The sequence below is a fragment of the Lagopus leucura genome, unplaced genomic scaffold, assembly GCF_019238085.1.
Source record: "Lagopus leucura isolate 7727_CA_CO unplaced genomic scaffold, USGS_WTPT01 Super-Scaffold_1, whole genome shotgun sequence".
In the NCBI taxonomy this organism is placed as follows: domain Eukaryota; kingdom Metazoa; phylum Chordata; class Aves; order Galliformes; family Phasianidae; genus Lagopus; species Lagopus leucura.
In genome coordinates, this window is record NW_024962250.1 from 29,531,868 (window position 1) to 29,557,222 (window position 25,355).

At 33.9% G+C, this 25,355-nt stretch overlaps 1 protein-coding gene across 3 annotated transcripts in view; it reads right to left on the reverse strand.

Annotated features, from left to right (window-relative positions):
- Nucleotides 1-311: 311 nt before the first annotated feature.
- ATG2B (autophagy related 2B) overlaps nt 312-25,355 on the reverse strand; it is a 42,245-nt gene continuing 17,201 nt past the window's right edge. The window contains exons 15-42 of one of the 3 annotated variants that reach the window (XM_042881857.1): nt 24,627-24,900; nt 23,777-23,879; nt 22,630-22,822; nt 22,342-22,484; nt 21,068-21,225; nt 20,651-20,823; nt 20,187-20,334; nt 19,425-19,624; nt 18,484-18,564; nt 17,791-17,897; nt 17,373-17,465; nt 16,799-16,869; nt 15,848-15,924; nt 15,445-15,615; nt 14,925-15,063; nt 13,932-14,134; nt 12,989-13,215; nt 12,320-12,428; nt 11,160-11,354; nt 10,487-10,588; nt 8,900-8,978; nt 7,800-8,004; nt 6,796-6,865; nt 5,717-5,799; nt 5,086-5,207; nt 4,765-4,919; nt 3,711-3,860; nt 312-2,948 (exon numbers count right to left, since the gene is read on the reverse strand). In XM_042881857.1, coding sequence (XP_042737791.1) covers nt 2,718-2,948; nt 3,711-3,860; nt 4,765-4,919; nt 5,086-5,207; nt 5,717-5,799; nt 6,796-6,865; nt 7,800-8,004; nt 8,900-8,978; nt 10,487-10,588; nt 11,160-11,354; nt 12,320-12,428; nt 12,989-13,215; nt 13,932-14,134; nt 14,925-15,063; nt 15,445-15,615; nt 15,848-15,924; nt 16,799-16,869; nt 17,373-17,465; nt 17,791-17,897; nt 18,484-18,564; nt 19,425-19,624; nt 20,187-20,334; nt 20,651-20,823; nt 21,068-21,225; nt 22,342-22,484; nt 22,630-22,822; nt 23,777-23,879; nt 24,627-24,900 — 4,062 coding nt within the window. In that variant the 3' untranslated portion in view covers nt 312-2,717. Of the gene's footprint in view, nt 2,949-3,710; nt 3,861-4,764; nt 4,920-5,085; nt 5,208-5,716; nt 5,800-6,795; nt 6,866-7,799; nt 8,005-8,899; nt 8,979-10,486; nt 10,589-11,159; nt 11,355-12,319; nt 12,429-12,988; nt 13,216-13,931; nt 14,135-14,924; nt 15,064-15,444; nt 15,616-15,847; nt 15,925-16,798; nt 16,870-17,372; nt 17,466-17,790; nt 17,898-18,483; nt 18,565-19,424; nt 19,625-20,186; nt 20,338-20,650; nt 20,824-21,067; nt 21,226-22,341; nt 22,485-22,629; nt 22,823-23,776; nt 23,880-24,626; nt 24,901-25,355 lie in introns of all 3 variants that reach the window. The other 2 variants (XM_042881786.1, XM_042881707.1) reach the window with 2 other exon arrangements.

Below are 25,355 nucleotides of genomic sequence, written 5' to 3' on the forward strand. Positions count from 1 at the left end.
TTCCCAGAAAATCCATTCTGTCTAACTGTATTTGGTGAATTAAATGCCTCAAAAGTCTTAAGTACTGAGCAGAACCTCTGATAGGCAACATAGATCTTGATTTAAAACAAGCCGCTCCAAAACACAATGCACAGTCTGAGGAGTGTTTTTGTTTTTTAAAATATCCAGGGCTACATGATGTTACTGAAATCAAAAACAATACAGAATATACATTTAAAAGTTAACAAACTGGTCACTAGAATAAAATTAAGGAAAAAAATGTTACGTTTCCCAGAAAAGGCTCAATAAAGTACAAGAAATAAACGCAAGGGTTTAAATAGTGAAACGCTTAAAGTTTAATAATTTGTACAATCTGTATTGTCAACAGAAACTCTATAAAATGTTTTACCTTGAGAGCATGCCCTCGTATAAAAATATGTTCAAACTGCACTCCTGTACAACCAGATGATGACAGAATGGAAAATGAACATTGAAATGCCAATGCTTCTTTTAAGCAATGTCAAAAAGGAAGAAAACATGCAGATTTACACTGTTACAGTGTACTTCCATTAACTAGATGAACTAGACCAGAAGAAAGGATGTAGTATAGTAACTGTAATTGAAAATGATTAATTGCTACTTACTTGCACTGATTCATTACCACTTCTTCAGAAGGCATTCAGGAGGTGTGGAATAGCAAGCATGGAACTCATCCCTGTGCAAAATGCTCAGCTTTTAGCTCTCACTGAAGCATTTAGTAACATTACTGAAGAAAAATATGAACTGCAGCAAGTATTTTTACATCAGAAAGTATTTCATATATGGAGGTATTGCACATATGCAGGTATTTGTCCTCTCAGAAGGATTTCCTTCTGCTTACAACACGTCGCTTAAATGAAATTATCAGGTCTTCAAAACATACAACTACGAAGATCCCAGTGAATGAAAGCCAACTTTCTAATAGCACCTTCCACCCACGTAAGAACTTGCTTGCAAATAGATGTCTTTTATTAAAAATAATAAAAGCAGTCTTCAATAGTCATTCCAGCAGAGGGGATCTCTCTTACAAATCATTCACCCTCCACACAAATTCTTTGGTGTCCAGGAACAGCTAGTTAATGCTTATTCATCTTAATATTATACTGTTTTTCTTCATATGCTACTTTTGCCCTGCAATACAGTATATCAGCAAAGTTTCTGCTAACGGCAGATTATTAAAAAAAAAAAAAAAAAGAAGAAGAAGGAGATTATCTGATAACCCTTAGAGATTCAAGTCAAACAAAAAGCACCTTTCAGCAGAGATTTGTCCATGGCATATCTGCAGAACAACAACAGGACTGGCAAAAACTAATGTTCCAATTGGTCACCCAAACTATTAAGCTGCTGAAATTCAAAATAAGTAGTTTTCTATTCAAAGTAGTTTTTACTTTTTATCCCCCAGTCTTTGCAAGTACAAGGATTAAAGGTTTACTCCTGCACAGCTAGCATCTAGCCTTTTAATTTCCCAGAAACAGTGTGCTATCAGTGGCTTAGGAAAGCTCTGCAGAGATCCTGTTCCCCTACTAAACCGTAAAGTGTCAGAATTAACTTTGATTTTTGAAGGTTTTTGTTTTTCAAATCCTCAACTATTCCCAGTTCAAATTAAATGGCTCCAACTGCTCACTGTCAAATAACTGATGATGCATGATTTAAATTAAAAAAGTATCTTGTTAAGAGCAGCAACTTCGCAACCTTAAATAAAAGCAGATAATTAAATTTTGTAGAGAATTTTAACCATGATGTTATAAAATAATTTGAGTTTACTTAGAATTCCTCATTCTTACAAAGAACTTTCCGCTACAATACGTAACTGCTATTTTTTTGAAGAACAGTTATTTTTAGCTTTGTAATCAGTGTAACAGAAGACAAGAGTGTTTTTACATATAACAAGCAGTTTAAATAAATTTAAGACACTTTCTGTAGAATCATCATCAAATGATGCTTTTTATCAATTACTTATTTAAGCTTTTAACCACATAAAGGATAATGCACATTACATTTTATTCACACTATAAAAAAGCACAATATACAGGCCATATCCTTTAAAGTGCAACACAAGAGAACATTTCTGCAACATTCAGTTTCTTCAAAGACCCACAGACGTAGGTATTTAATATTGAGAAACAAATCCTGTTCACAGGTGTATCAACACTGAGTTTAAATTCTGAACGGTTATCAAGATTGCTCCTTAAGTGCCACACTAAAAGCAATGCTTACGATCACTAAATGATATTATCATATCTGCTTCCATATTACACGCCTCCGTATCTCAAATCCAAAATGAAAGCTGTTATCTTTTAGTCAGTGAAGAGCATCTGCAGAGCCCTTTATTGAATACAGTTTCTTGACTATGTTCAAAAACCTTCTCTGAAGTATACTTAGTTTCATCATATAGGCTGCTGCTTCAAATGTTTTATCTACCAAGAAAATATGGTAAACGGAATAGAGCAAGCATGTCTCTTGAGTTGGCAGCACATGCTTTGTTATGTTTGGCACTATCTACCAAATGCATTGGTAGCACACAGCATAAGCAAGTACCAATTTGCTTTCCACTTCATAAGTATTTTTGGTTGGATGTTCTGCTAATAGGCAAAAACCTTGCTTGTTCCTGAGATGAGCAAAACAAATTGAGCTTCATCTAAGGCTGCCAACGGGAAAATCTTCTGCATTTCTAGACTTGCTGAGCTTGATTTATAAATTCAGTCTTCCCCAAGGCGCCATTTCTGAGACTCTTCTTGACGCACATCTGGCCTGATCTGGTTTCTCATTCCACCTAGAACATTTGAGGTTGCCTCTGTTGCAACAATGAAAGGTTTCACCACAGTTGGTGGAATTTGGCGGAGGACTCCTCCTACTGCTCCAGTTACCCCTCTGTTTTCATGCTCACGAGCAGCAGTCTCATAGATGGTTTGGGCTGTGTCCGTAATTCCCTTTGAAAAAAAATAACAAATTAGTTATGCCAAAGACAACAAAGCAAACTCTCTTAATTTAAAGAGCAACTTAAACTGCTCAGTATTTTTTTTTTTTTGTAATTAACTGTGATACAACTACATTTAGACAAATCTGATTTAACCCTTCTAACGAGGCTTAAAAATAACACTACCACGATCTTACAGATGAAAATGACTGAAGCAACTTCTGGTGGTATTTCTTGTAAATAAAGGAAGAAGTTCTGGGCTATTCTTCGCTATTCAAAACACAACGGAATTAACTGAAAACTCCCCAGCTGAGACTTAATTTCCTCAAGAACTACACACAACAAGAACTAAAATACAAAAAGTTCAACAAAAAAACAAAAAAAAAAAAAAAAAAAAGCCCCAAAAAACAACAAAATGTCAGCATTCTAACTAACTTCTAATATGTTGTCAAGGTAAAGAGACAGAGCTTTTACTTGTCTGCACGCAGCATTACACTAACAATCTCAAAATTAATGGTGTTTAAAAAAAAGCCTTATATGCTTCTAAACAATAGTAAAATCTCAAAACTGAAGATGTACTCATGCTTCTCTGTCTAACACCTTAACTAATTTTTATTTAAACCATACAAGGCTTATATTAGTTTGAAACTACTGATGAACATAGTCTTGTCCAAAATGTAATCTGCTCGGCTTAACCTAGCATCTCACATACTATTTGCTTGGTCTTTTCCGATATTTCTTAAATTTTATTAAGGACAGTTACATTTGCACTCACCTCTTTTACAACACTGTATGCTTTGGCAACACCTTCTCGTAGATCTACTGGCTGATGTGCCAAACGATGGCGAGGGAATCGTTTAATCTTTTTTGTTTCAATAAAAGTTGGCCCTGGTGATACCATATCATACGCTGTTTCTGCAGCCACCTGATGATCAGAACAGAAATAAAACAAAAAAGTCTTATTTCAGTATCTCATCCCATATTTAAGCTACTTGTAGGGAAACATAATTGAAACAAAATTATCAAATAATAGTCATTTACATCAGATTAAAGCTCTGTACTACAATAACTTCTAAAATGGGTGCAGTTTTAACTATTAAGTTCAAAAATGAAACAACAAATAACAAAAGTTTTTTTAGCTTCCTCCCTACTCCCCCCAACTGTTGTTGCTTCAAAAGCATCTTCTAACCTGTAGAAAACATTCAAAATGAAACTAATCTGAAATATTTGAACAATGATATGTTTTCTTGCATGCACAAAATCAGACATTTCCCTTCGTGAAAAATATCAGGTTTTGGGCACATATACAATCTTTGCAAAGTTAGGCGGTAAAAATATATTACCATTAGGTATTTAACATTAAGGAACATAAATTTGTTAGCACTTTAAACCATGAGTAGAGTTAATGTCTATTACTTTTTCTTCCTCTTCAATGAATAAGTACAGAAAATGTTTTCAAAAAGTTTTCAGGATCTACTACTGGAGAAAACACGTGCAAGACGTTTCTTAATATCAGAAATGTTTTTAGTGCTGCTAAGCATTTTGCTGGTTAGTCTCTCCAATACCACACAAGGTATTCTAAGAAACAGGTAATAGTCTGGGTGCTGGGCAACAGTTCGGTACAATTTCTAGATGTTTCATTTGATGAAATCATTCAAACTGCCACAATCCTTGCCTAATCTCATCTCTGTTTTCCTAGTAGTACAACACTTAGTTATTCTTACCTGTTCTCCCAAGCTAAAGCATAGCATTAAGAAATTAGCTTAACATAAAGCACTTACCAGCAACACTTCTCACTTATGCTTAACTTTACATGCAATACACTGTACCTGTATTGTCTGAACCATTCTGTTTGTTAGCTCCAGGGCTGCCATTGCAGTTGAAGTACCAAAAGATGCTGCTCCTCTTTGAAAGCCCCTTACAATACGGCCGTCCTTTCGGTACTGCTCGATTGGCAACCACACCAAGTCTTTCAGACCTTGAACTGAAATGAAGAGTTAGTAAGTTCTCAGGATGCATTGAGAGGAAATAGAAACAAGTTACCAGTGTTTTGTTGTTGTTGCTTTAGGAAAACAAAAACAAAGCAACGAAAAGAAGAATTAAAAAAAAAAAGTCACTGTGAGCCTGAACAGAAATTAAATTTAGCTTACCTAACTGCACTAGTGAATGCATAGGTCCTACTCCTCCCAAAATTCCTGGCAGCTGGTTTTTCTTTATATCATTAAGCCATTCACTGATGGCATAGGAAAACAATTTATCAACACCTAATAAACTGAAATAAATAAAATAATTATTATTTAAAAAAAAAACACAAAGAATTCCTGATAAAATAAATGTAGTATTCATTGAAATAAGCAAAGATGTCATTCAAACAAGAGGTAAGCCAATTTCAAATGTTATCTTGTGTTAGCCTTTGGCTAACAAAAATGTTTCACGTGCCTCACAAAAGCAAAGTTCAAAACTGTATACTACATCCAGTTCAACAGGAAACAAACACAAGTAAAATTATAGAGCATAGCAAATATATTAAGTAGTTTCCTGAAAATAGATGTTCTTTTAACTGTCAATTTATAAATATTTCTCCAGTATAGTTTCTGTATAATTCAAAAAGCAACTGACCAGAAATTGTTTAAGGCCTACTCAAAATTACTCACTATAAATACTGAAATGGAGAAATGTATGTTATCAGAGAATTTGCTTTTTTGCTTGAAATACTTGGTTATTCACTGTAAACATATCCAATTTGGAATTCTGATGTTAGCTAAAATTTAATTAACTTACCCATGCCTATAACAAAGTCTCTTGAGCTTTAATTCTGAGCAGTTTAACTGTGCAAGCCCAATAAGAATCCCAGCTAGTGTCCCCTGTAAGTGAAACATTTTGTTAACATAAAAATTCACCCATCAGCACTACCTGTGAGAGATAATTTCAATATCTTAACTCCTTCTGAAAGCATTTCTGCCTAAACTGATTGTCCCACCAAAACCCAAATGCCACTAGTCATAGCACTATGAATCTCATGTCCAGTTGATTTGCAAGTTATACAAAAACTTGCAAAAAAGTTAAAATCCAGTTTAATTAGCTACTCTATGGAAAACATGAAGAGGGCACCTTCATAAATACTAAGGTAGAACAAATAATGAAAACAGCTGTGGCATTACTACGTTTCAGGTATTATAGAGCTGCTATTTCAAGTTACTTTGGGTTACTAACCCTAACCCTACCTACTTTGGATGTGTTGGTTGTTCAAAATGTTGCTGCTTTTATTTGTTTGTTCTCTTAGTGATTTGCCATCAGAACAAAAAATCCAGCTTTGCAAACAGGATTTTCTGAGGCGTGCTATATAAAATTCAATATGATAATTAATAAAAACAGTCTGATAACTAATATATATTTTAAAAAGAAATATGAGCAATTTTATTTTAAATCTGTACCACATTCTGATATTACGAATGAAACCCACACATTGCAAAGGATAGGGACCAAAAGAAAAATATTCTGGGATTAAGGAGAAAAACAACACATTGCGCAATTCTGGTATTTTTTGAAGGCCACCACAATTCCGTAGAAGACTTCTAGCCAGTCACTGAGCTTATAAATATGACTATCAAGACTCACTGCATTAATCATACTGGGAAGTGCTACTTCTCAGTATTCAGATTAAGAGTGAAATAAAATCAAGTATAAGCTTTATTGAAACTGCAAGAAAAAAAGAGCTCTATGATTCTCAGGATTGCATCAATAATGAGTTGGGAACAAAATAAACAAACAAACAAACAAACAAACAAATATATATAGCCCAAATCTTATGGGAGAAGAACAGAACATTTTGTTCTACAGAATCAGCAATATACACAAACCTGATCCATTGATACATGTTTGCCATGGTAATCAAGCCGTATCGGAACTTCTGATGTAAAACGAAACTCTCTAAGATACACAGAGGAAATTTTAGAGTTAGGAACAGCAATAAGAAATAAGAGAATCCTTTCAAAAGAAACCCATGGTTTCCCATTCTCCCAGAACGGGATGCCACACCACTTACTGTAAAAACCTCAAATCCTCTAGACATCATGCTAGTGCTGAAGTATTGTGGAATAAGTGTACAAACTGCAAATTTAGCTTTTCTTGATTTATTACCATCTTGACAAAGTTAATATTTACAGTAATTTTAACAATACCGCAGAAGTGCTACTGAGTCTAAACATGAACACCTTCCCCCAGTTTTCACAGCATGAATTTTGCAGAGAGGGAAAATATACTGCAAATGATGAAACTTAATCAAAAATTCTTTTGGTGATATATTTGATAAAAACAGAACCACAGCCATTCTCTCATTATTTGGCTCTGCCCTGCATACCAAAACAAACATCTTCCCTTACAGTCTGAATACATAATGAAGAAAAAGCTTCTGCAAAACAAGCTGCAATTATTGTAATCAATTCTCAGTCAGGAACACATTCAGAGTTTCTCTTGTGGTATTTCAATCTCATCCCTCTCCTGTGATTTCTTTTATTTTATGTACTTTGTTTCAAGTATTCTCATATCTATTTATATTAGATCTAATTTACATTGTCAGAGTACAAAGACTGCTCTTTTTATATATTTGCAAAATAAATTACTGGTTTTGTACATGGCACTGCTTTGATTCGTTTTCTTATCCAGTGCACAGTAGTTTGCTAAAGTTCATTAAAAATTTATTATTTACTTTCCAGTTATGGAAATAAATACATTTCATTTCTCTTACTAGTGAATAAACGACCACCACAACTGTGCTTAAGATACATAAGTTTATCACCGTACTTCCTTAAAACAATCAGTAAAATAGCTGTTGGTCTCTTGAAATGTTTTAATTAAAATTTACCTGAAAAATACTGGCTGATCACTGTATGATGTCCCTTCTTGTGAGAAACGATGATCATCCCCATTAATGACATCCATAGCATCAACGTTACCGTTTTCACTTGTTTGCTTGTGTGATGAGAAAGAAATGACTGGACTTGGGTCCTTAAGGCTACTGGCATACCTGGGCAAACTACAAGTAACTTCAGCACCAGGAGACTTTTTAACTAAAATGATAAAAGATTATGCATAGTAAACAGACTCATATTTTTCCATTTTATACAGTCATTTTATACCTTAACTCATCTATACCTTAACCTTTGTAAATACTAATATAGCATAATTACATTAATTAGTAATTACTACTAATTACGTTACATTACAGTACTTACAAATGTTACTAGCAGGATAATAGTTAGATTCTCTTGGATACTAACTTAGCTACCATTAGAAATCATTATAAGAAGCTTAAGTTGAGGCTTATGCATCAGCAAAAATAATCCATCCAATCTGAATAAGAACATAGATAGTACTTCATTACTAAAGCATTTCAATATGATGTCTCAATTGAAATAAGTAAATCCCAGCTGCTAACAAACTCACTGATATAGTTAATAGAGAAAAAGTGCATTTCAAAATGTAAGGCTTTTTTTGATCAGATGTGCAGTTGAAGTGTTGATGTAACTGTACATATACATTTTGTCCTGCTTAGTTATAAAACTGACCTCTGTTTCTTCCCCAGGAGTTGCACAACCCCAAACTGTCAGACAGACATATTAATTTATGCAAGAAGTATGAAATAACGTTTTTGCTTCAATCTAACAATAACTCTCAATTGTTATATATACATCACTCAAATTTTCCAGAAGTTCTTATTCAACATGCTCTAACTTCGATGAAACATTTTATACAGAAGAGTTCCCAAATGTTGAAAATCCTTGGTGTTTACAAAACACAAAACCAAAAATACCCAAAGTTTATATATTTTTTAAAAAGCACTACTGTTGATTTTTGGTCAGTATCATAACTTATTTTAGACATAAAACTTGTATGTCTATTTATACATATGTACACACATTAAAACAGGAAGAACACATTTGTGTTGGAAATTTTGAAGTTTACCTTCAGGATCTGGAGTAACTAAGAGTTCCACTTCTGCAGAGAGGCTAGTGAAAAAGTCCTTCAGGAAAAACAAGGCATCCTGGTGTCAACAAAAAAAATATAAACGGGTTTAAAAACAATAAACAAAAACATCTAAAATCTCTTAGAACAATGACAACCACCACAATCCTACAGTCACAGGTCTTTTTTCTCCCTATAAATATGAAGCAAACCTCTCTCTTAGCGAAGCCTGTTCCAGAACCCAAGTATTTTAATGGTTATACACTTTACTCTGTCTTCCATTAAAAGTGCATTGAAATTTACTTTATATTCACTTCTCCGAATGTCAGACCCATCATTCTTGATCAGCTCTCACCAGTGTTTCAGTAAAAGGCATTTATACCTCTACTGTTGTTTTATGTCTTGTTAATGTCTTCATATTATTACATTGTTTGCTTTTTTGAAAGGTGCATCACACTTTTGTCTTGTGCATCCTGTAATAAGCGACATCTGGGCTTTCTTTTCTTTTGGATCCTTCTTGGTTGTTTTTTTTCGTTTGTTTGTTTTTGTTGTTATTGTTGTTGTTGTTTTGATTGAATGCAACTCTCTACTTCCAGGAAAGCTGTCTTTTATTTTACAGAAGTCATAAAAGGTGGTTACATTATGAAACATAAGCATTAAAGCTATTAAGATAGAACGTATTTCCTCACTGGATGGCAAAAAACACAATTTTCTATACAAAATTGTTACAAACTATTCAGTTGACGGTTGGACTAGACTATCTTACAGGTTTCTCCAACCTCAATGATTCTATGACAAAGACTGGAATTTTCTTTTATGAATAAAGGAAAATCTGCTCTCGAACTTGAGCAAAGGTAGGTGGGGAATTCCTAACTGTGCCCTTGGAGAAACATCTCTTCGTAGATATTCAATTAAGCAAAAAATTCCTCTACAAAAAGTAATGCTTACACTTGAAATTTGTATGCACAGAGATACATATCTTCCTCACTAGTACAAAAAAAAAAAAAAATTATAGTATGTGAAAAATACTTTGTACAAAGGCTTGCCAATAAATATAGAATAATTTCTCCTGGTTCTATTCCTCACACCACTGCCATTGATAATGAGACTCAAGGATTCACAGTATGTCAGTGGTCCTTAAGTGTCAAGTGCCCTTGACTAAAATGCTGTGAACAGCTTCTGGTTTAATGATTAACATTCTTCCAGTAAAACCACCAAAACGACTTCACTAGCAAACAAAGCAAGATTACATAAGCATTATGCTTTTTAGATATCCCCACTTCAAAACATGTAAAAATCATCAGAAACTGCAAAAGATAAACTGGTAGTCTTGAGAAAACAGCCAGCTACATAGTTAGTTTCTAAATTAAAAACAACAAACAAAAAAGGCTAGTCACTGTACTAGCTATCACACTAGACAAGTTCCAACACGGACATAAACAGAAACTGAGACCCAGATATGAATGGCTATAATTAAAAGTTACCAAACGTGAGGTAGCAACCCCATAAAACCAGGTCTAAATGTCACAAGTTAAAAAAAAAAAAAAAAAGGGAATCAATCAGTATTTTTGCATGAGCACAACCAACCTGGTCAATATTGAGGCGAAGTGGCATTAACGAAACACGTAAACAACATTCCTGTGGGGATCTGCCAGACTCTGGTCGGACATGTAACGCTTTAACTGTTAACTGAGGAATAACCAAGGTAGATAAAAAGTAGTAACCTTCACAATTATTACATCTCAGAACACTCAGTAGGACAGATGTTTATCTCTAAACCTCTAGACTGATTTGTTTTAATGTGCCACTTATAAATCTAGTGATGTGCAATTACTTCAATTTCATTTTTTTAACAAAGTTAATAGTAAGAAAATTTGAAAAATATTTGTAAATTATAAAACCAATAAGACCAGAATATATCAAAAGTACAACTCTGTATGCGCAGTGAAGTTTAAGAATACGCTAAGAAGTAGATGCTTGTTCAGAACAAAAATCTGAAAGCTACTAATGTAGTCCTGCACACATTTCTAAAGAAAAATGGAAAATCAATCTGACATACTAATATTTACAATGACTTTTTAGGGAGTTTTAGCATTCACGAGGAGTCACAAAAAATAACAGTAATCATTTAAATGACTTCCATTGCTCTGTGACCTCACTCTCGTTCCTCTTTTTGAAAGATCAGTAACTGCTTATAACTTCCATAAAGACAGTTCAGCTTCTATAGTTATAAATGAATTAAAGCATTCCATAACAGTACCATGTTTGAATGTGCTTTTCTGGGCATCTCCTTACTACAGTATAGATAGAGAAATTTATTCATCTGTGATGTAGCTAAGCGATCTCTGATCTCCAAGTCTTGAACAATAAAAATCTGCCGTGACACTGGTTGTTCCAACAGACCAGATTCACTTTCTGCAGCACTTTGGGGGTATACTTCATGCTGGAATTTCACCTTTTAAAATATAAAAGAATACAGCACAATCCATTTCAGTGATAAACAATTTTTAAAAAGAATATCACTAAAAACAAATAGACAAAAAAAGCCACACACAAACTCATGCTTAAGAAATCCTAAGAACTCAGTTCACTATTTTAAATTTTTGTGCACCTAACATAAATCTTTCAATTCATATTTTTGTAAAATATTTGTATTTTAGGATGCAGATGCAAGCCAGGTCAAATAGTAAGCAGTATAAAATGAAGAACAAGTTTTGCTTCTCATTTTAGTATGGACTCCACGCTGTTGTTTTACTTCCTCTTTCTTTCAGTGTATAGAAGTGCATATTATGCAACGTAGCAATTCTATGCTTCATTTCTTCCTTTTCAAACAGACTTCTCAAGCAGCTTCTTCCAGTCTCAGTTTCCTTTTTTTTTTTTTTTTTTTTTTTTTTTTTTTTTTTAAATTACCCACTGTCCACGTTAGTCCTGACAAATTGTAATGACTTAGCCTTCCTAAATTCTATGCAGCTCTGAATTTCTTTTTCTTCACCTCTTGATGTGATCCTCAATCAAAGACCTGTGGTTACCTACAAATCATGACTTGTCTCATGTCCCCTCCTTTTCTCCAATGGGGTAGGCCACACATAGCAAGTTGAACAGTGTTCTACCGGCCACGTACCGAGATTTTAAGAAATGCTGAATGAAGTGCCCTGTACTGAAGATACACGTAATAAATCTTGAGATGAAATGGAAAACATAAGTTGGTCATAAATACTACTAAGAAACTGCTTGGTTTTTATAGTAGTTTCTTCATTTTAGGTTGTGGATGCCCCATCCCTGCAGGCATTCAAGTCCACACTGGATGTAGACAGATGCTATTGGAAGAAAGCCTGCTCAATTCAAATGGAAAGCTGCTATTAAACCAGTATAGCATGTAATATATTTTCACAGCCATGGCAGAAGATTTTTGTCATTCACCTTGCTTAACTGTATTTCCATAAGGAAGTCTGGGTTTCTTCCTCTCCCCCCACAAGCCGTACTCCTTCCGTGTCTTGTGGGTGTATGAGAAGGAGAACTATGGGGACTTCTGTGGGAGAAAAAAGAAAAAAAGAACACTTTTCTTGACTAACTTAAAGCCATCTCACTGCGAACAGAGACTGGAAGTTAATGTTAACCAAAAAATCCCATTCTATTACTAAGTAATACACACGGACATGGAATGCTTAGCTGTATGTTTCCCATCAAATTAACTTTCATAAATTTTGCCCATGATAACATTAATTCATCTTTAGCTTACAGGACTTCCTTCAAATTACATCCCACCTACTACAGCAATAGCTGCTTACACTCCTTAAGCTCCACCTGCTTAGGAAATTTTATTTTTCATATAACACTTAAAAGCAAAACCATTACTCCACTCTCAAAATAAATTAATAAATCAAATGCCACAGCAAAAATCCAGATTGTTCAGCTTAAGATATTGGGAACATACACTGAGATAGACTAAGTAAGCACATTTCTTGTGTGGAAGGAACAAAGGAGTTAAGAGAAGACGACTTAAGGTTAATCTTACTATGCAATCTCAAATCAAAGGGAAATAAAGTATTTTAAAATGTACTAATGTTCAGAACTATGTCAAATACTTACACAAAACTTTTAGCTGGAGATGTTGGTGGTGCAGACCCCAAATCCCTTCCACCATAAAGATGCCAAATAAGAGAGATTTCCTTCACAATGTAGCGTACCAGAGGAGCAGGAAAATGAAGTGGAGCTCTGCTTGCATCTGTTTTTTTCACAGGTTGACTGAAATGATTTTCCTTTATCAAAATTGCATCATCAACCAGTTTTCTTATTACTGGTTCTTCTTCTTTCTCCTAAAAATATACATGAAGATAAATAACATCAAGAAGATAAAATACACATTCCTTACTAAGATGTTTATTTTTTTCATATGAAAAGAAACTGTTCTATACTGTTTTCTGAAGGCTACACAACAGGCTTGGTTTAGGAATGATATGTATACAGTAACAAAAACCAAAAAGCACATAAGAATAAATGAAAAAGTGAGCTTAAATGAAAAGTAATGAATTCCAAACTGAAAATAAAACATTCTGAGGGTAAGGACACCACATACTCCATGTGTATACGACTAACACAGGTCTACTATATAAGGCATTACTGGAAACAGACCTCAAAAATAACTGGGCAAGCACTACTGATCAGGAATCCGAAACTAGCTCTGTTTATTAAGGAGAGTACAACCAGAGATTATACGAAGAATGTGAGCACAAACTGTTTTCAGACAGCTTGAGTATAGTGTCCAGCCTATGTAAGCCCAATGGCAATAATTAATCATGAATAAAATGCATATCAGCTTTTGACATAATATTCAGCTCACAGAACGACATTTTCCTGAGATATGGAAAAACTTGATCCAAAAATAACTGCATATATTTCCAATAATAACGCATGAATGTCTTTCACAAAAATAATTATTTTTGTGCACTCACAAAACCTTCTAACTCTGTTTACATATGGATTTATCTTTATTTTATTTTTTTATTTTTAAGTAATTCTCAAAACTTCTTACAGAAACAGCAGCTTTTGGTGCAAAAAGAATGCAGAAATCATCACTTTCTGCAGGAACATCTCCCACGGTTTCATTTATCAGATGATGAGTGAATGAAGTGTAAGTGGGACTCGGATCTTGTGAGACATTTCCACTCTCATCTGGAAACAGGAAGAGATCTGAGCAGGATGGTTCCTGAGTTTGAGATCTGTCATCCAAAACTCCTGGGAGCAGAGAATAGACATGCTTCATTAGAAAAGTCTTTACAAAGCACCAGCAAAATAATGCAGTATTTAAGTGAAACTTCTTACTTTAATTGCAGTATCAAGAGAAGCTGACAGAAGTTAGAGACATTTTCAAAAAATTAGTCTACTATACAATTAAAACAATTACAATGTATTCATAAGTAGTTACTAGTAGAGATGATTTTAAAGATAAAGTCTTCATAAAAATATCATATAGATACAAAACATCATATCATTCTAGTAACAAGATGACAGTATCAATAACTTCCAGTATCACACCAATAGCTTACCTTCAACTGTGGAAATAAATATTATCACTATTTATAGTACAAAATCCTTAGCCAAATTAAACCTGGATTTAGCTGCAATCGGGATGCAGAAGCCATAATTCTGTATTTGATCAATTACCTTGTTACGTCTGCTAATTAAAAGATTTCCTCATGGCTCCAAGTTTTGTTTGCGACTTGAAAGTGTACCATCCTCCTAATCTACCTCTGTACACAGAATAGTGGTTTTTGATTCCTCTATGCCACAGAGTGCATGTAGCTTACACCCATGCTGACTGACAATCAGATTACAATCTTGAACTACTTCTACATTACTGTTGCTAATAGTGAGAATTTAGTACCTGATCATTAGAAGACTTCATACATAAAAAGCATGCTGCAATTATTTCCCCAGTGTCTCAATATACACAAAACTTTTGATCCTACTTTCTTTAGAGAAAGGTTGCACATCGTACATATTTATGGCCCCAACAGATTCTTACCATTAGGCTCTATCTTCACAGCAGAAGTCTGATGAGTCTCAATTTCCTCCATAGCATCACTCATCAAATCCCGTAAAATCTGTTGCTCTGATTCAGCGAGCAGTGGCCCGTGTGAAGAAGGCTGACTAAAGGTCTCCACCTATAGGCAACAAACCATATATAGTCATATTTTAAAAAAATGGCAATATCATGCTAAATAAGATTTTGCTAGAATGCCCTGGAACACAGCAGTTGAACTTTATTAACGTAATTTTTCTTTGTATTACGCTTTTTCTTTGTTATATATGAATTTGGTACATTAACTAAACGGCAGAAAATATTTACAACCATCTAGTAGTGATCAAGACGGAAAAAAAATTAAACTAAAAGGTAACATTTTACTCTCTAATATTTTTGAGACAACAAAATCATTTGCAACATTTCTCATGTTCTTTGGAGAAAGAATGTAGACATCAAAACTAAAACAGATTACCAGAAAGAGTACAGCTAATTACATCAATGTTATTTTGTGATTTTTTACCTTCATTTTTGGCTTGTTAACTCCGCATTTAATCTCTGTTTTACTTGGAGGATGTAAATCACCATAACTCGCAATATACTGTATAAGATTCATTAGTGCAGCACATGAATCAGAGCAGGTGCGAATATGGATTACATCACTGGAACAGTGCAGCTCAAAACGTGGTTTAGTCTGGATAACAAGAAACACACTTAAAAGCACTCTTATAATCAGTCTGAAGTTCCATAAAAATAGTTTCTATACATAGATAATTTAAAATTAGTAACTAGTCAAACAGAACTAAAAAAAAAAAGTACACACAATCTTAAAATGAAGAATACTTGATTCTAAATATAATAAAATAATTTATAAATCACAAATCAGTCCTGATTATTTTAGATTTTATTTGTGGTTAAATACTTACTCTTTCCCCATCAGAATCAGATTTTACTGTTGTAATAGTTAGTTCCAGCAGGCCCATATCCATAACACGAACATAATCTGAAAGACAATGCACAAAAAATTTAAGAAGAAAAAAATGAAAAGAACAAGTATCTTCCTTTGTTTATTTTTGGTTGTTAAAAGTATTAAAACAGATTATTTTGTGAAAACTTTTTCCAGTACATCACCTCTAGAAACACTATTCGTGTGCAGTGCAATCTATTAGAAATTTATCCTTATCTTGTCCACATAAGTTACAGCCAGATGCACACAGAAACTGGATGAGTAAGCATCCTAGGTGCTTACTACTGAAGCAGTAGAGGGGACATTTTAATACTGTACCCATCTTTCAGCACCAAGAATAGCTTACTTCCCCACTTCTTTGTTTAAACACTGTACACATGCCTTTATTCTGTTCTTCACTAAAGATCTCCCAACTAAGCTAAATACACACATCTGTGGCACAGGGCTTCATCACTTCTGCAATTTTTTTAAATACTCCTTCAAGTTTCTCAATTCCAACAGTTGTTACTGTATAAAACAGAGTAGAATAGATATTTTTCTGATAAGACTACCTAGAATTCCAAGCCATACAACAACTTTTAAGTTCAACTACTGAGAATGCGTAACACATGAAAAGAGCTTCTCTGACATGCTACTGCAACTACAAATCTAAACTAAAACAATCATATTTCCTTCTGAGCTACTAATTTCATATTTAACAAGCCAATACTCATCTCAGATCTTCAATAATTTTAATATATGCTGAATATTCCTATAAAGCTCTAACATGTGCTATGAGATATGGCTTAGTAGCTTAGTGTTAGTAATGATGACAGGAGGATGGTTGGACTAGATGATCTTGTAGGTCCTTCCCAACCTTGTGATTCTATGATTCTACAGTGAGAAATTCAAGAACTGATTAAATCCTTACCTCTATGGAGGTTTACCATAACAGTGTTGCACTTGTCAGACAGATGCAAAGCAGCTTCATCTAAAATTACCCTAGAACAATCAGTAAACCAACAAATAAATAACAAAACAAACAAATAAATAATAGACGAAATAAACACAACAAAGAAATGCCACAAGATTCAGCAGGCATGGAAAAGAAACAATATTTACCATAGAAAAATTTTGTTGTTATCAACATACTAAATATGGTCAATAATCCCTAAATATTTTGTTAATTAATACAACGTCTGCACATAGCAAATCTTTATGAAACATGAAGTGCTGGTAATTAAGAAAAAGCAACTTTGTTTTTCCGGCTTTCCAAACTCATTAAAAATTGCAGAATTCTGGTTGTTAATGAAAGCAATCCAACAAAAAGAGTAAGGCGTTCAGCCTAACAAAAAAGAATGATTACACATGAACAGAGTATATTTCAAAGATACAGCTCACCAGTGTGATCATTTACACAATGTGAATGCTTCATAGATCAAATAATAAACAGGCATTACAAGTGTCACAGAACATCCCATGTTTCACAAGCACTTAAATTATACCTGAGAGTAGAATAGGATTTATCCACTGCAACGCTGCTGGAAATGCTGAAAGTTTCAACAGTAAGTAGAGATCGGACTGGCAAATACACGGGCCTAGCAACAAATGAAAAAATATTTTCTTTCAATTAAAAATTGTTGCTTATTATATAAAATGTGTATTATGTAATAACAATTTTTATTTTTCATTGATAAACTTTTACTTTATATACTTATACATTTAGAAGCAGCAAAATCTTCCTTGTTTTAGGGAAGGGTTTATCTTACTTTAGATTGCTTAGAGTTTGCCATATTTCCACTTAGAACTTTTTCCAAACAAACATAAATAAATGTTATTAACAATATGCAAACTAGAATGTTTAAAATGAAGAAATACGTTGCTGCAGTGCCACCAAATGACAGACACTTGCATTTCATTTACCTGTAATCGAGAGCACAACTCCACAGATGCACATGAAAAGTTGTAACTGTAGCTGGAGGATTATATCCCAAAACAGGCTCATCAGAAATATTCAAAAAATATAAAATCTAAAAATCATAAATATATCATTATAATTCTTCAGCATCTGATAATTTAACAAACAATAATGCATTAGAAAAGAAAAAGTCTGCAACAGGTATGATAATAAAACATTTATTATTTTATTACTGGAAGGAACAGGTAGTGAATTAATCTCAAATATTTGAAAGAGCTTACCCAGTGTGTGAACACAGGAGAGCACTGAATGTAAACAGGGCAAAAAGATGCAAACAAACTAACGCATAGAATTAAAGGTGTGGAAGAGACTGATCCACAGAATCCAAAGCATCCACCTGTCTGTCATGGTTTAGTGGGGTTTTTGTTGGGTTTGTCTGGGGGCTTTTTTTTTTTACCCATTGTTTATTTAAGTCAAAGATTATTAATGTACTTCCATAATGAAAAGGGCAAGAAATAATGGATTATTGATTTTTAATCTGAAATAATCTTTCAACAGCATAAAAAAAGGTAGGACAAAAGGTAATATTAAAATAAATAAATAAATAAATAAGGTTTAGTGTCAAATTTGAAGCAATTGTCATAAAATAATGAGACTGAAGTTGAAAATGCAATTGAGAAAAACACTAGAAATCTGACCTGTTCATGCCAGCTTAGACCTGAAGGCAACACTCTGTGTTGAAGGGTGGCTCCTCTTAGTCCAACAGCAACTAGAAATTCCTGTACAAGAAAGCTGTACAAATTAGTTTACATGACATACATGCAAATGATTGAGATCTAGATAATAAAGTGTTCTTCCTTGTTCTCCCAAAATTGACTATAAATTGTCTAAGCAGAATTCTCTAAAAATTGAAGGACTAGATCAGGATTAAACAAAACAAGACAATCTGTTTCCTAAAACAGAAACCTCGTTTAATATAATCTAGTATTTGTTGCAATGGAATAGCCTGAAAATTATCATCAATTTTCCAGTGGCAGTAGAAAAGCTATTCATTCATTTATTTAGAGCTTCACCAGGAATTAAAAGGAGTACTAAACCAGTGGAGTCCCATATTACAGCATGTTTAAACCTGAGTCAGCAGAACCACAGTGACACTCTGCTGCTATGCAGATTCCTTCCCTCCCTAGATAACTCTACCAACCTGTTTGTCACCATTATGCTGGCAAACAGGTCATCTAATGAATGCTACTGTTGAAACCAACTCATTTACCAGAGAGCTGTGTCAAACATGCAAGCAAAGGCTATGCAATAGGCAACACTGTCAATAAGCTGATCGGAATAACTTTTAACTCTTCATATTTGTTTTGCCTGATTTGATACCAGATTAACTCAACCAAGATGAAACACAAAAATGTCAGATGGAGAGCAAGCATATAATGTGATCAGCAAAGTAAAGCACTGGAAGAATTACTACATTGTACTGATAAATAAAATCCACAATTCACCCAAGAAAATCTGATTTTAACAAAACTAAAGGAAAAGTGGCTCATAAGTCATGGTTTCTTCATCTGTAAACCTGTAATCTAAATGTTCCCATATACACTGAGACAAATAAAAGCGCAAATTTAAAAACACAAACCTTTGTATTGCTCTCTATTTTATCTGATTGGATTTTGACTGCAACGGTCAGCATATTTGGGCAGTTCTCTCCCACACCATCTGAAGATGTCCTGCTAAGACCATCTTCTTCCGAAAAACAAATAGTAGGTTCTAACCAATGGGGACGTATTGTGCTGGGTAGTCGTATTTCAGATGAAGGGACAGCCCCATCCACCATGCCTGCAGAAATTGTGTAATGAGTTACACTGAGGTTCAAAGCTACTTCTAATGAAGCGTTAAGGAAAATCCTTTTTATTCTTAATGTCTTTTAAATCCTTCCATTACCACCAAATAAAGTCAGGCATACACACTGAAAACCACAAATTGCAAAACGAAGGTTACAGGTGATGCAATATTTAAAAATGGTTATAGCTAAAATCTTTAACTATAGTTTTGTGAGATTTTTTTTTTGTTTCTTTTTTGTTGTTTCTTTTGTGTCCAGAATCTTTTAAAAATAAATATCTACTACCATGTACAAGAGCCTACATTCATAACAAAGAACACGTATAAGAGGACCACAAAATCTTTACACGCTAGCAGTTGACAGGAAAAGCCTGAATCAAACTGCTGTATCACCGCAGTATCTTCGGAGCATTACCCATGGTTTAAAATCAAGTGATACACTACTGGAGAGGAAAAAGCAGGAGGAAGTGTGGGAATAACAGCATTTCCTTCTACTGAAGAAATACAGGAATATCTCCTTAAAATTTAGCTCCCACAGCTACCTCCATCCCAACCCTACCTTGATGATACAAATTGAGGCTGCTAGAATGGAGACAAACGTAGTGTCTATCTTCAAAACCTTCATATTTAGTCACACTAAAAAGTGAACCATTGTTGAATTCCAACCAGAATTCTCCATATTTTCCTTCTAATGTTTTTCCATCATCCTGCTGAAGGAAGAGCAGAAGTGATACGCTGAGTTAGACAGCTCAGACTAACCCAACACTTCCTACTAGCATCATTTTTCTGCTTGCATTTTGTTATTCTCATGCTGAAATAAGTTTAAAAAAATTGCTAAAACATTGTCACTTTACAATCTAGTTACATTATAGTACGTAGAATGTAAGAAGATTACAGGGTTCCTGTTATATACACGTGTTCCTTCAAGAAGATGGGACATTTTGCATGAAAGGGTCCAATGGCCAAAACCAAAACAACTTTCTACGTTTGATTTTGTGAAATTTTCCAGCCTCAGCATCTTACCTTTACATCTGTGAATATCGACACTAATCCATGCGTGACGTTTAGCAGAACAGATAGAAAGCTTTGTGAATGTTTATTCTGAGAGTCAAGCTTTTTTCTTCTGCGTGAACGATAATTTGGATCAACAGTGGAATAATATTGTAGTGTTTCCTCTTCAGATCCACTCTCATCATCTAAGAGATAAAATAGCAAATGGCATAATCTGTTAACTAGAAAGTTAGTCAATAATTCATTGTTTATCCAGGTGGTGCAATTTAATTTCACTTATTTTTACTTGATTGAAAATCTACATTTTTTTCCACTCAGTTTAAAAACTTTCTTACAGATTTGCAAGTTCTTTCCAGTATCATCATAATCACTTCAACCACTTGAGCTATTGTGATACAAAGGCTGAAGAGGATCTATTAAGGGCATTACCATAATTAACTGCAGATTTGAATTGACTGAAGCTGTCTTTACTGAAAGTATTGATGAGTTGACTGGCCACAGATAGTCCAACACCATAAGAAAGGTTTTCAAATGTTTCTACAGGAGATGGAGCAGTTGGTTCCCACAACAGCAAATCATTGCTGATTCTAGAAGGAAATATATTAACACCATTATATAATACACTAAATTCCCAGCAAGTATAAAATGAATAAAGCACTATCTCCTTCACAGATTTAATATATCAGATTCCATAAACAATGATGAGAAAGTTAGGAGAACAAGAAAAAATAATATTTCCAGATATAAAGGACATAAGAAATGAGAATATTTTTTCCTCAATAATTATAATATGCATATGGCATATTAGAGCATTAATAGTGACACAAAAATCTCTAGTAATTGTATGTTGGCTAAATAGGCTGGGGAGGAAAAATACTATTTTGATCACATCAATTTCAAAATGAAGTTGCAGGAAACATTATTTACTTTGATTTTACATGAGTCTGTGTCTATTAGTGGAACACAACTTGTACGTTCAATAACCTGAGCATTCAATGTAAGTCTAAGCACTGCAACCTTGAAAGAGAAATAATGGCCAACACAAGATAGCATAAATCATTATCTTTCTTTGTGTAGGTGACGTAGCATAATAGTTATTTTTTAATTGATATAATCTAGTTGAGTTGCTTTTTATCCCCCCTCTGCAGATTAGGAACAACTAGCAGAAACAGTGATGGGAATCAGGATTTAAGTTAAGTTCACTTTCCCCCATTAGCCTCTGTAAGAGTTAAAATAACAGAAATAAAAATGTACTGTTAGAGTTTTGCCCATCTTATGAACTTTTAATTTTTAAGACAAAAGTCACTGAATTAAAAAGGAAAAATGTATTCAACAGTTTCTGAAGTATAACGATTATTTATAAAGGAGAATCCAGAAATATTAGGGCAGAACTAAGCACTGTGAACAAAGATCTGAATAAGTTTTTCACTGAAAGCAAAAGTCTATTTAACTTTATCCCTTGTTCACAAAAATCTGCTACATACTTTTTCAGCAACTGACTCCTATGGCACCAATCAGACATATGATAGTGTCCCTGAAGTTAACTCTCAAGTGAAACGTATTTTACAAAGTACTTGATATTCTTAGTAAACCATTCAAATGAATTCCAGCTATAGTTACTCATTTAAATGCTTTCATCAACAATTAATACAGAACTAAAAGTATAGGCAATGATAACTAAGTAAAACAATTATCATACTTGCCTGTTGTAAAGTTTTTCATAAAAGCCTTTGTTTGGTAATGTCAAGTGAATGTTTGGTAACATGAGCTCCAGTACATAGTGAGAATTGTTAATTGTTTTATCCTGAAACTCAGTCATTTCAACTACATCTCCTGGCATCACCATCTGAAAGAAAAACAAAACAAACCCCAAGGTGAAAATAAAAATGAACAACTGACGGTCAGAAAATGCACGTAAGTGAGAAGATCTAAGTGTGAGAATACATTAATTTTATCTATTAACACAAAGCAATAATAAAATTTCAAAGTACCTCTTCATTTTCAAACATGACTCTACGAGAAGAAAAAGGAGAAGGCTCTGGTCTTCTAATATCACAGACATCTTTCAAAGAATGAGGTCCTCCTTCTTCTTCCTCTTGAAAATTACCATCTCCTTCCTCCTCCTCAGCTGCTATCCTTTCCAGAATGGAGTGCACAGCCAGAGGGTTTATTTTCAATACAATCCTGATGTTGGAGATGTTACGCAAAACAAGCCATTAGAGACGCCAAGAATTTTTATATTACTGCACAGACACATTAAACCACTACTACTATTAAACCAGTAAGCACAAGTGGACTTAGCAAGTCAATTATCAGGGTTCTTTTATCAGCAGGAACATCTTGTTAGAGGGAGTTACACACTGAGAAAAAACACCAAACTTAAAGGCACAAAGAAATATAGAAAAAATCACCAGGCCAAAAGTTTAGTGTCGGCTATTTTCCACTCTATCAAGCAACCATTAGCTGACCAAATGCTTTTTCAAAGTGTTTTTATCATCCTGACACCAGCAGCTATTAGAAACAAACTAACTAATGCTCTGCATGCTCTCTCCCCATTATGAGTATAAACTGTTATATTTTATTTCTATCATCATACAAAAATAAAAAATACTGAAAAAAAAATTAATGCAGAAAAAGCTACTGAAAACTGTGGCAGAAAATATACGTAGAAAATTCTAAAATCACCTTTTTAAGCAGTATTAAGTGATTCTGTTCAGTAACTGAGGCATTGTGTTGCCTTACAAGTTACAGTAACACTCAAAACGTAAGTACTCTTATTGTTACAGGTTTGTACCAGGTTATTAATATTTTGAGACAAAAATCTATTGTTGCTGTTCTGTTTCAGCCTTCAATGTAAAAGAGAAAATGTAAAGTGACAAATTAGATTGGACGAAGTTTCAAGCCTCCTTCAAGATCACCTTGAACTGAAATTTACTCAAACCTATACAGAAAACATCCATTAGAACCAACTTGATGATAAACACAGAATTTTCTTCAGTTCTCGTGTTCTTTTCGTGTTCTTTCTTCACAATTAATTTTAAAGCATTCACTACACAAGTAATCAGCGTTAAAATTTCAACAACAGCAGTACTTCAAAGATACTAACTATCTGCACTGAAAAATAAAACACTATTTTACCGAGGCCTATCAAAGTTGTCTGATGATGTTATATCTCCATCAACACCGCCAGACACTTGAAAAAATTTTACTGGTGCTTGTGCTTTATCTTCTTCAAATGAACCTAGACAGAAAAATATAGTAGAAAAAAAGTTGACTCAGGAATTACAATTGCTCACTACAGGATGCAGGTAATAATCTGAACAGGGAAAGACAGTAGAAAAAATCATGAAAATAATGACAGCTGCTAAATTAAGGACACCTGCTTCTCAGCTTGGAGTCCAGTAGGTGAACCTATCCAAGCTGCACATAAGACACCTTTGTGCATTTTCTCTTCCTTTCCACAAAAAAATAAATGTCAACTTTTACAATTTGAAAGCAGCTTGCTTTCTATCTGCTTAATTTGTAAGATACTTCAGTCATAAGAGTATTACTGTTTTCTCAATGGCAATTATTTAGGACACCATAATTCACTATATTTTTAAATTAGAACTGAGATTTATCATTTTGCTCCCATACTATCTACAAAATTTAGCCTAAAACAATGAGAGATCCCAGGAAGATACTAAACTGAAAACAGACATAAGACAACATGACAGAAAATAACAGAAATATTAGCTCAGTTCTCAAGCACTGCACCCATGTACATTATTCTCATCTCCTCTTTGTACTAACTGACTTATGCTAATATCTAGCACAGAACATTACACTGCAGGAGAGATATCTGCTCTAAAATGGAGATGGAAAGATAGTCCATCAAGAGGAGAGAAGTAATTACTAATCCTCAATGTAAGACCTTTGTGTCAACTGTGTAATTTCTGGTAAAAATAATAATAAAAAAAGAATATTCAAACAATGTGAACACACTTACCAGTAAGCTCTTTAAAAGTAAGTTCTAATTTAACTTGTTCTGGAGTTGAGCCTCCAACAAACTCTGTTTTAAATTCTATATCTGTAAATTCAAGATGAAGAATCTCTTTCTGAAGTGACTTCTTAAACCATGGTCCTCTTTCCTGATCTGACCGCAGGTCAGGTATTGGGAAGCGAACAGACAAATTTAATGCAGGGGCAGTGACTTGAACTGAAACTCTACAGTTTGCAGGAGTATGCGAATCGTCCAGAAAAACTTCAGTGAATGCTTTATGCTAAAACAAATAAACAGAAAAAGTTAAAAGTAAAAAAAATATGTATTAGAGAAAATAATGCTAAAAATAACTACGGAGAAAGCTTTTCCTGTAATACTCTTAAAAAAAAAAACAAAAAAAAACAACTCAGTTTCATATATTACACAAAATAGATAAGGACCAATCATTATTACTTCTCAGGTTATTCTTCTGTTACTGATACTGTTAAAAACCTTCTTAATTTTAAGTCAAGTACTTACAACAGAGGTAGCAATCTTTGATAAATGGCTAGTTTTCCCCTTCAAATTAGAGTAAGGGTTCCTAACTATACTCAGCAGCAGTTAGGAGATACTATAGAAGCACAGAATGTCCCAGTGGGAAGAGACTCACAAGGACCACTGAGTCCAACAGCCATCTCCACACAAAATTACCCAAAATTCAAATCTTATGTCTGAGAGTGCTATCCAAACATTTGT